General features: G+C 42.0%; 2 protein-coding genes across 2 annotated transcripts in view; one reads left to right on the top strand and one right to left on the bottom strand.

The window, feature by feature from the left end:
* LOC143277478 (cysteine-rich venom protein Mr30-like) overlaps positions 1-6,730 on the top strand; it is a 19,034-nt gene extending 12,304 nt beyond the window's left edge. The window contains exons 8-10 of the mRNA XM_076582323.1: positions 1,459-1,566; positions 3,190-3,308; positions 5,873-6,730. Coding sequence (XP_076438438.1) covers positions 1,459-1,566; positions 3,190-3,308; positions 5,873-5,878 — 233 coding nt within the window. The 3' untranslated portion in view covers positions 5,879-6,730. The remainder of the gene's footprint in view (positions 1-1,458; positions 1,567-3,189; positions 3,309-5,872) is intronic.
* A 2,671-nt stretch (positions 6,731-9,401) lies between these two features.
* The window catches only part of LOC143277387 (uncharacterized), an 11,210-nt gene continuing 5,611 nt past the window's right edge, over positions 9,402-15,000 (bottom strand). The window contains exons 5-6 of the mRNA XM_076582170.1: positions 12,768-12,917; positions 9,402-10,406 (exon numbers count right to left, since the gene is read on the bottom strand). Of these exons, the coding sequence (XP_076438285.1) occupies positions 10,369-10,406; positions 12,768-12,917 (188 nt within the window). The 3' untranslated portion in view covers positions 9,402-10,368. The remainder of the gene's footprint in view (positions 10,407-12,767; positions 12,918-15,000) is intronic.

Here is a 15,000-nt window from a genome sequence, read left to right as displayed (position 1 = left end):
TTTGATCAGAGACTGACGTAAGCTTGATAAAATAATAAAGGTGGCCAGCAGCAAAATGTGAAAGCTGTATGCTCAATGGTTTCTCCATCGCAACTGGAATTCATTTACAGCTCAGTCTTTAACTCACTCAGTACGGCCAGTCCTCTCTTCTTCTCCTCTACACAGACCCCTCGGATGTCCAGTGGGTGTCTGAATGACCCAACCTTTAGCTTCCGTCGTCAGAATTGTGGTATTCTTTGTCAACATTCACCTCTTCAGTATAAGAGCCTTCCGCTTGCGATATTTTGATGATGGTAACTGGGGTGAAACGCTGTTAACGTCGTCTCTTTCGCCGTTCGTATGGAGAGAGTTAAAAAAAAAAAATCATTGTGAAGGACTTACGCCTCTCAAACTATAATAGGAGGCATGACTGCGAAGTGGTGGCCTGGAGGTAACGCGTCCGCCTAGGAAGCGACAGAGTCTGAGCGAGCGAGTGTGTGGTCTGGACGCTAGTCATTCAGATGAGACAATCCGAGGTCCCGTGTGCAGCATGCACTTAGCGCAGGTAAAAGAACCCACGTCAACAAAAGGGTTGTTCCTGGCAAAATTGTGTAGAAAAATCCACTTCGATCGGAAAAACAAATAAAACTGCATGCAGGAAAAATACAAAAAAATGGGTGGCGCTGCAGTATAGCGACGCGCTCTCCCTGGGGAGAGCAGCCCGAATTTCACACAGATAAATCTGTTGTGATAAAAAGAAATACAAAATACAAAAAAATGGGTGGCGCTTCAGTGTAGCTCTGTGTGTGTGTGTGTGTGTGTGTGTGTGTGTGTGTGTGTGTGTGTGTGTGTGTGTTTGTGTGTGTGTGTGTCTGTGTGTGTGTGCGTGTGTGTGCTTGCTTGTGTGTGTATGTGTGTCTGTGTTTGTTTGTGTGTGTATGCTTGTGTGTGTGTGTGTGTGTGTGTGTGTGTGTGTGTGTGTGTGTGTGTCTGTGTTTGCTTGTGTGTGTGTGTGTCTGTGTTTGCTTGTGTGTGTATGCTTGTGTGTGTGTTTGTGTGCGTATGTGTGTTTGCTTGTGTGTGTGTGTGTGTGTGTGTGTGTGTGTGTGTGCGTGTGTGTGCTTGCTTGTGTGTGTGTGTGTGTGTGTGTGTGTGTGTGTGTGTGTGTGTATGTGTGTGTGTTTGCTTGATTGTGTGTGTTAGTCAGTGTCTGTGTGTTTGTCCTTAACGAAACAGACAGTCAGACAGACACACAGACAGAGTGACAGAATATACCTTCTTCTTCTCCTCCTTCTTCTCCTCCTTCTTCTTCTTCGTTCGTGGGCTGCAGCTCCCACGTTCACCCGCATGTCTACGAGTGGGCTTTAATTAACGTGTATGACCGTTTTTTGATTCCCGCCATGTAAGCAGCCATACTCCATATTCTGGGGCACAGGATATGTGAATACCATTATCTGTCTCTTTCTCCCGGCTTCACAGATTGCACGACTGGGCCTGACGCCTGCTTCAATGGCGGAACTTTCAACATCAACTCCTGTTCCTGTGACTGTCCCTCACTCTGGAACGGGGATGCCAGCTGTAACACAAGTGAGCCAAGTGACCTGTTTATCAGATGTGTTCAGTTCAGTGTTGACCAGCGTGCCGTTAGTTTCGTTTGTGTTGATCAGTGTGTTGTTAGTTCACTTCCTGTTGATGAATGTGTTGTTCGTTCACTTCCTGTTGATGAATGTGTTGTTCGTTCACTTTGTGTTAATCAGTGTGTTGTTAGTTCACTTCCTGTTGATCAGTGTGTCGTTAGTTCACTTCCTGTTGATCAGTGTGTTGTTAGTTCACTTCCTGTTGATCAGTGTGTTGTTAGTACACTTCCTGTTGATCAGTGTGTTGTTAGTTCACTTCCTGTTGATCAGATGTGTCGTTAGTTCACTTCCTGTTGATCAGATGTGTCGTTAGTTCACTTCCTGTGGATCAGTCCGTTGTTAGTTCACTTCCTGTTGATCAGTGTGTCGTTAGTTCACTTCCTGTTGATCAGTGTGTTGTTAGTTCACTTCCTGTTGATTAGATGTGTCGTTAGTTCACTTCCTGTTGATCAGTGTGTTGTTAGTTCACTTCCTGTTGATCAGTGTGTTGTTAGTTCACTTCCTGTTGATCAATGTGTTGTTAGTTCACTTCCTGTTGATCAGATGTGTCGTTAGTTCACTTCGTGTTGATCAGTGTGTTGTTAGTTCACTTCCTGTTGATCAGTGTGTCGATAGTTCTGCACATCGTGTTGATCAGATGTGTCGTTAGCGACGATGACAGCGATGGACATGACACGGATGACAATTCATGACAGCGGCAATGATGGTAGCGACAATGACGAAGATGATGGACATGACACGGATTCACGACATATTCGATGAAGGCAGTGACGATGACAGCGATGGACATGACACGGATGACAATTCATAACAGCGGCAATGACGGTAGCGACAATGACGAAGATGATGGAGATGACACGGATGACAATTCATGACAGCGGCAATGACGGTAGCGACAATGACGAAGATGATGGACATGACACAGGTGACAGGAAACGACAGCGGCGATGAAGGCAACGACGATAACGATGATGATGGACATGGATGACAATTCATGACAGCGGCGATGACGGTAGCGACAATGACGAAGATGATGGACATGACACGGATGACAATTCATGACAGCCGCAATGACGGTAGCGACAATGACAATGATGGAGATGACACGGATGACAGCAAACGACAGTGGCGATGAAGGTAGCGACGACGATGACGATGATGATGGACATGACATGGATGACAATTCATGACAGCGGCGGTGACGGTAGCGACAATGACGAAGATGATGGACATGACACGGATTCACGACAGATTCGATGAAGGCAACGACGATGACAAAGATGATGGACATGACACGGACGACAATTCACGACAGCGGCAATGACGGTAGCGACGATGACGAAGATGATGGACATGACACGGACGACAATTCACGACAGCGGCGATGAAGGTAGCGACGGCGAAGATGACAACGATGGACATGACATAGGTGACAACAACGATGACCATCGACGACGACGACGACGACGATGACGGTGATGACGACGACGACGATGATGATGATGATGACTTTAACGGACGCGGACAAAAAGCCAGTAGATGATGCACCAAGTTTTGGGGGTGTTTTGTGCAGAGAGCTGCCCTCCTTCGAATCCGGCAAATTACTGTGGCTTCATCCCGGCGGAGCAAGTGTCGCTTTACTGTGGCTATTCCAACATACAGGAAGATTGTCCTTACCTCTGTGGACAATGTGTAAGTAGTAGTAGTAGTAGTAGTAGTAGTTTTATTGTGGCTATTCCAACATGTAGGAACCCTGTCCTTACCTCTGTGGACAATGTATAAGTGGTGTAGTAGTAGTAGTAGTAGCAACAGTCGTTTTACTGTGGCTATTCCAACATACAGGAAGTATGCCCTTACCTCTGTGGACATTATGTAGTAGTAGTAGTAGTAATAGTAGTAGTAGTAATAGTAGTAGTCGTTTTACTGTGGCTATTCCAACATACAGGAGGCATGTCCTTACCTCTGTGGACATTATGTAGTAGTAGTAGTAGTAGTGTAGTCGTTTTACTGTGGCTATTCCAACATACAGAAAACCTGTCCTTACCTCTGTGGACAATGTGTAAGTAGTAGTAGTAGTAGTAGTAGTAGTAGTAGTCGTTTTACTGTGGTTATTCCAACATACAGGAAGCCTGTAGCAGCAGTAGTAGTAGTAGTAGCAGTGGGTTCTTTTTACGTGCGCTAAGTGCATGCTGCACACGGGACCTCGGTTTATCGTCTCATCCGAATGACTTGCGTCCAGACTACCACTCAAGGCCTAGTGGAGGGGGAGAAAATATCGGCGGCTGAGCCGTGATTCGAACCAGCGCGCTCAGATTCTCTCTCGCTTCCTAGGCGGACACGTTACCTCTAGGCCATCACCCCTCATAGTTGCCCATGAATTGAGGATACCAAGAAAGGACTTAACCGCCTTTAGAAAAAAAAAAAACCCAAAAACCCAGACATGTCAGCACACATAAAACTAACAAGAGAGGCAAGGCCTTCAAGACTCACTTGTGATACACTTAAAAAAAATCCAAGCTTTTTATATATTGAGTATAATTTCAAAATGTAATGTTTAAGATGAGAAAGATCAGTTTAAAGCAAATTAAGTCCCCTAGCATTAATTACATAGTAATTTCCCTTCTTTACTATCTGCACCAAAACGTTTGCAAAATAAATAAAACTTCCATGCTTAGCAAAACAAGTTCCTGTTTGAACAAAAAATGATAATAGTGACTGCTCTTGTTGTTGGGTCAGAATATCAGATCAAAGTGCCAAGTTTAGAGAATAGAAAAAATATAAATATAACAGTGAATGCAGTTTGCATATAATTAGGCTTCATTTTTTTTGTGCCCATCCCAGAGGTGCAATATTGTTTTAAACAAGATGACTGGAAAGAACTGAATTTTTCCTATTTTTATGCCTAATTTGGTGTCAGCTGACAAAGTATTTGCAGAAAAAATGTCAATGTTAACGTTTACCACGGACACACAGACACACACACACACAGACAACCGAACACCGGGTTAAAACATAGACTCACTTTGTTTACACAGGTGAGTCAATAAAATGACGATAAAAGACCCCCCTCCCTTCTTCTTCCCCCCTCCCCCTCTTGACAGGAACAGTTGCAGTTCCAGTTTCAATATCTCAAAGATGCGTCACCGTGTTCGGACAAATCCATAAACGCTACACTGCATCTGCAATGCAATGTAATGAGATACAATGCAATGCAATACAGTCTATTACAATGCAGTGCAATACCTACAATATCTTACCGCTGATATGGCTCTGTACAACAGAATACAATGCGATACAATGCATACAATACATTACCACTGATATGGCTCTGTACAATAAAATACAATGCAATACATACAATACATAACCACTGATATGTCTCTGTACAATGCAATACATACAATACATCACCACTGATATGTCTCTGTACAATGCAATACAATGCAATACATACAATACATCACCACTGATATGTCTCTGTACAATGAAATACAATGCAATACATACACTACATTACCACTGATATGGCTCTGTACAATAAAATACAATGCAATACATACAATACATCACCACTGATATATCTCTGTACCATGAAATACAATACAATACATACAATACATTATCACTGATATGTCTCTGTACAATAAAATACAATGCAATACATCACCACTGACATGGCTCTGTACAATAAAATACCATGCAATACATACACTACATTACCACTGATATGTCTCTGTACAATGGAATACAATGCAATACATACACTACATTACCACTGATATGTCTGTACGATGCAATACAATGCATCACCACTGATATGGCTCTGTACAATAGAATACAATGCAATACATACAATACATCACCACTGATATGTCTCTGTACAATGCAATACAATGCAATACATACAATACATAACCACTGATATGTCTCTGTACAATGAAATACAATGCAATACATACAATACATCACCACTGATATGTCTCTGTACGATGCAATACAATGCAATACATACACTACATTACCACTGATATGTTTCTGTACAATAAAATACAATGCAATACATACAATACATTACCACTGATATGTCTCTGTACAATGAAATACAATGCAATACATACAATACATTACCACTGATATGGCTCTGTACAATGAAATACAATGCAATACATACAATACGTCACCACTGATATGGCTCTGTACAATGAAATACAATGCAATACATACAATACGTCACCACTGATATGGCTCTGTTTCAGCCATAAAAACATGGACCTGGACCATCTCGATGCTGCCATCGACAGCTCTGACCCTGCTGCACGAAATTTATCCACGGTTGCAGCAGTCGCCCACTGGGCAAGCGCCTATGGCTACTCTCCTCCTCTTGTAATTCTTTTTTTTCCCCCTTTTTTTGGGGGGGGGCAGCTTCAATACATAAATATGCGCAAAATAATGCATTTGAATTCTTGCAAGCGCCTACGGGCTACTTCACGTCCTGTTGTAATTTTGCAGCCAGCTTCAACATATATGTGATGGTGCATGCGAAAATCATGGATAATGGTCAAAATTCACAAAAATGGTATCATTCTTTTATCTGAAAGTAGAGAGAATTCTGAATAACACACAGAAAACAGAATTCAAGTATCTTTATTAGTTTCTGAGATACATGCATTTGAGTCTCGTGATGATCACAAACGTACTTCTGAGAAAATTGGGGCAAACGAGTTCGCCGTTTCCCACTCTTGGTCACCAATCCCCAATGGGAGGGAAAACTACAAAACAAAGCACTAATACTATATATTTCTTTATAATACTTGGAAATTTAATAGAAAAAGAATCATAGAATCTGAATAACCAAAAAACTCAAATTTTAATATTTTTACCCCTTGTCAATTTCACAGCGTGTTGCGTGAAATTTACTCCAGCGACTTATCCATGATTTTCGCGTGTGGCGTCACATATGTACAAACGCACTTGAACTGCTTTCGTTCCCACCCCCCTTCCCCCCCCGCCCCTTACCCCGGTCCCCTTTCTTTCTACCCACCCACACAACCTCAACCGGCGCAGCCTTCTGTGCGACACTGATTAATATCAATAATAAAACAATCAATACTGTGCGCGCTTATAATTCGCGTTTCTGTGATTGTCTTTATTAGACGTTTCTTTATCGGTCTTTTTTTTGTCAGTCTGCTCGTATGTCTGTCTGTCTGTCTGTCTGTCATAACTGAACTCTTGAATGGTGTGTGTGTGTGTGTGTGTGTGTGTGTGTGTGTGTGTGTGTGTGAGTGTGAGTGTGTGCAAGTATGCATGGCTGCATGCCCGCGTTCGTTCTTAAAACACACACACACACACACACACACACACACACACACACACACACACCCCATACTCGGCTTAAAATATATCAAGGGCTTCCGACCGGCGTTGGAACATCTCACTTTCAGGCAAGTTCCCAGGAAAGAACAAAAAGCAAAAACAAAAAAATAACAAAAAATTATTAAAAAAATAAAATAAGATAAATAAATAAAAGATTTGGATCTGCTCCGTATATCCAATCTTGTTTTTATCCATCGCGTCTTAATTTATTTCCTGATGCTTCCGATTCATCGACTCTTTCAGAATGGAGAGGGATTTGGAAAGCGAACAGCGTCCTCTCTGATTAGAATCCATAACGGTGTGTGTCATACTCCGTGTTGTGAATACAGGTACATCAGATGTCATTTACAATCAGTCCCTTCCTCTAAAAACTTATTTCGGTAATGTTTAACTCTCTCCATACGAACGGCGAAAGAGACGGCGTTAACAGCGTTTCATCCCAGTTACCATCATCAAAATATTGCAAGCAGAAGGCTCTTATACTGAAGAGGTGAATGTTGACAAAGAATACTACAGTTCTGACGACGGAAGCTAAAGGTTGGGTCATTGAGACACCCACTGGACATCCGAGGGGTCTGTGTAGAGGAGAAGAGAGGACTGGCCGTACTGAGTGAGTTAAATGTATCAGTATGCGACGTGTTTTTTCGCGGTTTAGGCCAGGAATGTCCCACTTGCGCTCACACTTTTTTTTTTTTAGCGGGTCAGTTATGATCGACAAAGCAGGATTTGTCCTTTATGTGATGATACTCCGGAAAACGAAATGGATTTTCTGTCCTCAGTACTGTTCTTTGCATTCTCTGTTTATTCCTGCTAAATTTCACATGTACCAAATGCTTTTAAAATTAACCCTTTCACCGACGGGCGCAATAGCCGAGTGGTTAAAGCGTTGGACTTTCAATCTGAGGGTCCCGGGTTCGAATCACGGTGACGGCGCTTGGTGGGTAAAGGGTGGAGATTTTTACGATTTCCCAGGTCAACATATGTGCAGACCTGCTTAGTGCCTGAACCCCCTTCGTGTGTAAACACATGCAGAAGATCTAATACGCACGTTAAAGATCCTGTAATCCATGTCAGTGTTCGGTGGGTTATGGAAACAAGAACATACCCAGCATGCACCCCCCCGAAAGCGGAGTATGGCTGCCTACATGGCGGGGTAAAAACGGTCATGCACGTAAAAGCCCACTCGTGTACATGCGAGTGAAAGTGGGAGTTGCAGCCCACGAATGCAGAAGAAGAAGAAGAACCCTTTCATCGCCAGTAAATTTAGAATACACAATTGCCTTGTGGTATAAACACAGAAAAGACAGTGTCTGACAATAGCTGGGGATTCTCCCTGCGATGTCAAGAAAATATGGCCTATCCTACCACCGAACATTAAGAGCAGTAGGTTCATGGATAACAGACCAATGATGTGGTCACCTTTCAGTGACATGGGTCCTTTACCTCGCCTGTGCATAAACGCGAGCTTGGCAGTGAAAGGGTTAACTCTTTCCATACGAACGGCGAAAGAGACGACGTTGACAGCGTTTCAGCCCAATTACCATCATCAAAATATTGCAAGCGGAAGGCTCTTATACTGAAGACGTTGAATGTTGACAAAGAATACCACAATTCTGACGACGGAAGCTAAAGGTTGGGTCATACAGACACCCACTGGACATCCGAGGGGTCTGTGTAGAGGAGAAGAGAGGACTGGCCGTACTGAGTGAGTTAAGATGTCCATGTTGTTCTCTTGGGCTAGTGAGAGACTGAGTGGCAGCATATGCAAGCATGTATTCAAGGAGTTTCCAATAATTATCATCAGATGCTCCAGAATCGTTATCGTTGTCCATGTAGTTCAGTTTGTTGTCCTTATATTCATTTCCCTGTATTAAATCTTTTAATCTTTGTGAACCCCATTACTATGGATCTGTGATCTGACAAATAGAATATTTCGACTTCGACTTTGATTTCCACACACACACGCGCGCGCGCGCGCACACACACACGCACAAATACACACACACACGCACGCACACACACACACACGCACACACACACAAACACACACAAACACACGCGCACACACACACACACACACACACACACACACACACACACACACACACACACACACACACTCGTTTTCTTTAGACAAAACCAAAACTATCAACAGATTACCCAGTCAAAATATTGTTGGTTCAGCAAACCATTTTAATCATTTTAGAATCTGTCTTGAACAGACTTCAAGTGGAAAAATATAAACCGAAAACAAAGGAAACAAGAGAGGCAAAGCCTTTATGGCGCACAGGAAATGTCTACAGGTCAAAATGATATAAAAAAAAAAACCGATTAAAAATACAACAAAAAATAAACTAAACAAAAACCAGACAACACACACACACACACACACACACACACACACACACACACACACACACACACACACACACACACACAAACAACCGAAAAAAAAGAAGAAATATTTATAAACGGGGGATGCGTGGGTGGGGTAAGGGTGACCAGTAATATTATGATTTACAAATATACCTGTCTTCATCAACATATTTCAGTTTTGTCAAATCGTTATCATAACTCCAAATGTTTATGAAACACCCCGATCAAAAACTATTTCTTTAAGAATAACATTGGAATTATGTAAGTAGTGAAATTATACTGTATAGTGTACGAAAAGTTGATCTGTTGTTTATTTATTTATTTATTTATCTATCTATTTATTGTTCACTGTAAAACAACAACGTTATTCTATTTTTTTTCTTTGAAGACCAGTAAAAAGTTGGGATGGAATTTGAAGACACTGCCGGGCAGTCCTGTCCACATCAGATCCATCTGTCACCAATATTTACCCAACTTTACTTATGTATATAACATATATAGGATAGGAAAAACAAATTTAAAAAAAATGCACGTAGGAAAATATAACCCCTACCGCCCCCCCACCCCACCCCCCCGATTTCCAATATTTTGACCTGACATGTTTTTGTGCATAGCTAAGATTGGCTGGCTGCGACTTTAGCTGGGGTTTTGCGTGCTGCGTCGCATATAATGAACATAATATTCAAAGTCACATTTCGTATGGAGGAAAGTAAAAATAGAATGAGTGCCACAATTAAGCACAGATTCGCAGTTCCGAGTGAACTTTCGGACAACAGATTATCATGACGACAGCAGTTATGCACACACAAAAGAAATCACATTTCCAGCAACAACAACCAAGATAATATATATATATATATACGACGTAGACAACGACAATAGGAAGAATCACATTTCCAATGACTTCCCTCAACCAGAAATGTCCATGGCCATACCATACCACGCCATTCATGTTCACCCCTCATCGGTATGGCTGGCGTGTCTCCATGGAGAGAAATGGTCGTCAATACACATGAGAGGACATGACGGAGCTTTCTCCTCCTGACAGGAATCAAAATAAAACCAGTTAATATGATTCATGGATTAAAGGAAGCGTGAATAAAAAGGCCAATCACTACTTTCCCTGAGTGAACTTTACAAAAGAAAACAGAAAAGACTTAAAAGAAGCACAAGACACACACATGAAACCAACAAAATCTAAAGTTGGTAACAAAACAATTCACTTTAACCCATTCACCGCCAGTCAATTTAGAGTACAAAATTCCCTTGTGCTATAAACACAGAAAAGACAGTGTCTGAGAATAGCTGGGGATTCTCCCTCCGATGTATAGAAAATATGGCCTATCCTACCACCGAACATTAAGAGCAGCAGGTTCATGGATAACAGACCAATGAATGGTCACCTTTCAGTGACATGAGTCCTCTACCTCGCCTGTGCATAAATGCGAGCTTGGCGGTGAAAGGGTAAAAAAAACATGACAAGGAGAAAAAAAGGCAGTAATGTTAATAATTTGATATGTTTGAGATTTTTACCTTCAATTTGGTGACTTAACTGCGCAATAGCCGAGTGGTTAAAGCGTAGGGCTTTCAATATGAGGGTTCCGGGTTCGAATCTCGGTAACGGCGCCTAGTGGGTAAAAGGTGGAGATTTTTCCCATCTCTCAGATCAACATATGTGCAAACCTGCTTGTGCCTGAACCCCCTTCGTGTGTATACGCAAGCAGAAGATCAAATACGCACGTTAAACATCCTGTAATCCATGTCATCGTTCGTTTGGTTTTGAAAACAAGAACATACCAAGCATGCACACCCCCGAACACGGAGTATGGCTGCCTACATGGCGGGGTTAAAATGGTCATACACGTAAAAAGCCCACTCGTGTACATACGAGTGAACGTGGGAGATGCAGCTCACTGATGAAGAAGAAGAAGATGGTGACTTAATCACAAACATTATTAGTCTCTGAAATAAACCATGCAAAGAAAGACAATTCAGAAAATGTTTGAAACTGGAGATGTGAACATTGCTCACGGTAGATTGTAACATAATTTCTTTTATTCAGAAACGAGGATATCAAACCAAAGCCGCTGAAATATTCAATGACATAAATCTTTTATGTATAAATGCAGAACAAATAAATACTGGACCATGTGTAAAGGAATTCTGGAAGACTTAAGATACAGCTACAACGTGGAAAGGCGTGTGCACTGGCTGAAAAGTTATTCATAGTATTCACTTGAAAGTCGTATCCGTATTTTTTGTGCAAAACTATAGCGTGTAGAAATGTTGTGTAAAACCTTATTCTAATCCACAACAACGTCGCAAGCTGCATGATTATATTGCTGTACTCCAAATAAGATGGTCATGGTGATGTCGTTTGTTATGCATCATACATTATTGTCGTTGATGTGCATCATTCTACTCGACATATTTCTTGCAAATAGAGATGATATACTTACGTAAAATGTGGCCATCTCGATACTGGTTGACATTTATACTTTAATACACTTGTTTTCCTTGGACGCAAGTCATGTTATGATTCTACACGTTCCTACAAAATTGTGAACTGATCTTTTTAAAGCATGTTGACAATTGTCGAGCAAGTTAACTCTTTCCGTACTGCGAGGATTACAGCTAGTGCAATCTTCCTCAACTTTCTGTCCATGATTCTAGATAAAACTTAGAACAGAAAGGTGTTCGAAATGCTCGCATTTAACCCAAATTTCATCAATACGTTGCCTGTAAATTTATCAAGTTTGATGAATTAGGATTACTCTGATGTCCGAGCATGTTTGGCCGAGGAGTGTTAGTCGTAGGCATATGTTTTACCTGATTCTGAATACGCACAGAAGAAAGATTCCTTACTCGGGACCAAGACAAGAATGCCCGGGTTCAACCCGTGCCACTGGCCTGGACCTCCCTTAACTCTCTCCATACGAACGGCGAAAGAGAAGACGTTAACAGCGTTTCACCCCAGTTACCACCATCAAAATATTGCAAGCGGAAGGCTCTCATACTGAAGAGGTGAATGTTGACAAAGAATACCAAAGGTTGGGTCATTGAGACAGCCACTGGACATCCGAGGGTCTGTGTAGAGGAGAAGAGAGGACTGGCCGTACTGAGTTAAATCTATGACAGGCTGTTGCTGTAACTCAGTCAGATGCCTGTGGGCAGTCAACAATGATGCAACTTTGACCTCCGTTCACTCACAGCCTGTCTAACCCAAGACTTTTCCTGTATCAGTTTTGCTGAGGAACGTGGTGTGAAACCACCGACATATTCATGTGGGCTCGAATTTTTTTAAATTTTTATTCTAAGCTAGGAAACTTTTATCCCACTGAGTTTTCAGCGCTGTTTTCTGAGAGATCGGTGAAAGGAAACAAGCACCAAAAGAGTGGGTACCTTGATAGGCGGAAGAGAAGGATGGATGAGAGCCCGACACATATGATGTCGTGCCGCCAGTCACTGCACTCTGCAACTCTGACTGGGAAACCGGGTCTGTCGACACCTGCCGCATGCTTCCCTGGCTGTGACTGGGTCTCCTTCCGGCAGCTGGAAGCAAGCCATTGATCAACGTTCGGACACACACACACACACACACACACACACACACACACACACACACACGTGCGCATTAACTTTTTTTTTTTTTTTTGCGCATCATTCGCCAGTTCTGTTTTAAAACATACTGATGACATATATTTTCATGGCATTCTCTCTCTCTCTCTCTATCTATCTACCTATCTACACACACACACACACACACACACACACACACACATATATATATATATATATAGATATAGATATAGATATATATATATATATATCACTCGTGCTTGGCATACATTTGTGACATTCCTGTTGGATCCCATGTGATAATAAAAAAAATGATTAGTTTCGAGGAGTTTTATTAGATACCATTATTTCTTCTCTCTCTCTCTCTCTCTCTCTCTCTCTCTCTCTCTCTCTCCTTTTTCTTTTTTTACGGTACATTCTGTTGTCTCGTTTTCTTCCTATACTTTGCTTCAGCTTTCATGGGTCCCTTTGGGAAGTGACTATCCAGATTGTGGCTTTTCCCGAACACTACCAGACTATGATTGAGCGTCCCTGGATCACGTGCCACAGAGAATGAAAGTTCACTGCGTATGTCGAGATCGAGATTTCCGAGGAGTCCCTGGCAGAACACGTGAAAAATACTCAGCTCGAGGTATTCTAAAAAAAAAAAAAAAAAAAAAAAAAAAAAGTATTTATATAGCGCTGAATCTTGTGCAGAGACAAATCTAAGTCCTTTCACACCAGTTATTCACACGCATGCATAACTCTAAAACTGAAGAAACTGAAGACAAGGAAGAGACAGGGAAGGGAGGCTATCTTGGGAAGGGGTGGGTTTTAAGGCCAGACTTGAAAGAGCTGAGTGCAGAGACCTGACGAAGCGAAAGAGGAAGTTCATTCCAAATGCAAGGTCCAGAGACAGAGAAAGAACGGCGTCCAACAGTGGAGTGTTTGAATCTGGGTATGCGTAAACAGAGTGGACCCGAATCCGATCGTAGAGAGCGAGATGGAGTGTAGAGGTAAAGGCAGCCACAAAGATATCAAGGGGCAGATTTGTGAATATATTTATAACATAGAGTGCTGATCTTATACTTTATTCTGTGCGAGACTTATTCTGAAATATCTGACTTATTCTGAGTGGAGTGATGGCCAAGAGGTAACGCGTCCGCCTAGGAAGCGAGAGAATCTGAGGGCGCTGGTTCGAATCACGGCTCAGCCGCCGATATTTTCTCCCCCTCCACTAGACCTTGAGAGGTGGTCTGGACGCTAGTCATTCGGATGAAACGATAAACCGAGGTCCCGTGTGCAGCATGCACTTAGCGCACGTAAAAGAACCCACGGCAACAAAAGGGTTGTTCCTGGCAAAATTCTGTAGAAAAATCCACTTCGATAGGAAAAACAAATAAAACTGCACGCAGGAAAAAATACAAAAAAATGGGTGACGCTGTAGTGTAGCGACGCGCTTTCCCTGGGGAGAGCAGCCCGAATTTCACACAGAGAAATCTGTTGTGATAAAAAGGAATACAAATACAAATAAAAATACAAAAAGTGACCATTATTTCTTCTCTTTTTTATTATACAGTATATTTTGTTGTCTTGTTTTCTTCCTATTCTTTATCCATCCTTCTTGAGAAGTCACTGGATTATGTGACATTTCCACCCGCCGCTGTGACTGAGAACACCACTGGACGATGACTGCGTGTCCCTGGGTCACTCGCCTCAACCTAAATATTATAAAGATACCTGTGCTTTTAGATTTAATCTGTTCACGTCGTCAAAACATGAGCTTACCCAACAAAACTTGGCCATATACTTATATGAGGCATTGAAGCGACTTCGAATTGTTATTTTGTGAATGTTGTTGAGTATTGTATTAGCTACGTTTGGTTGATTTGTGATGTTGGTTTATCGTGTCAAGTCATTTTCCTTATTTATGTTCTTGTATGACCCCCTTCAGTAAGGGGCTTTGGCCTTAATCTGAATAAAACATCGTTATCGTTATCGTTATCGTTATCGCCTTAGGGAATGACAGGTCACCGTGTATACACGAACTATCTGGGGAGGCCACAGGGGATGAACA

This window comes from Babylonia areolata, chromosome 34 (genome assembly GCF_041734735.1).
Source record: "Babylonia areolata isolate BAREFJ2019XMU chromosome 34, ASM4173473v1, whole genome shotgun sequence".
Lineage (NCBI taxonomy): Eukaryota > Metazoa > Mollusca > Gastropoda > Neogastropoda > Buccinidae > Babylonia > Babylonia areolata.
Note: the sequence above shows the minus strand (reverse complement) of the source record. Positions and strands in the feature narration are given on the sequence as shown.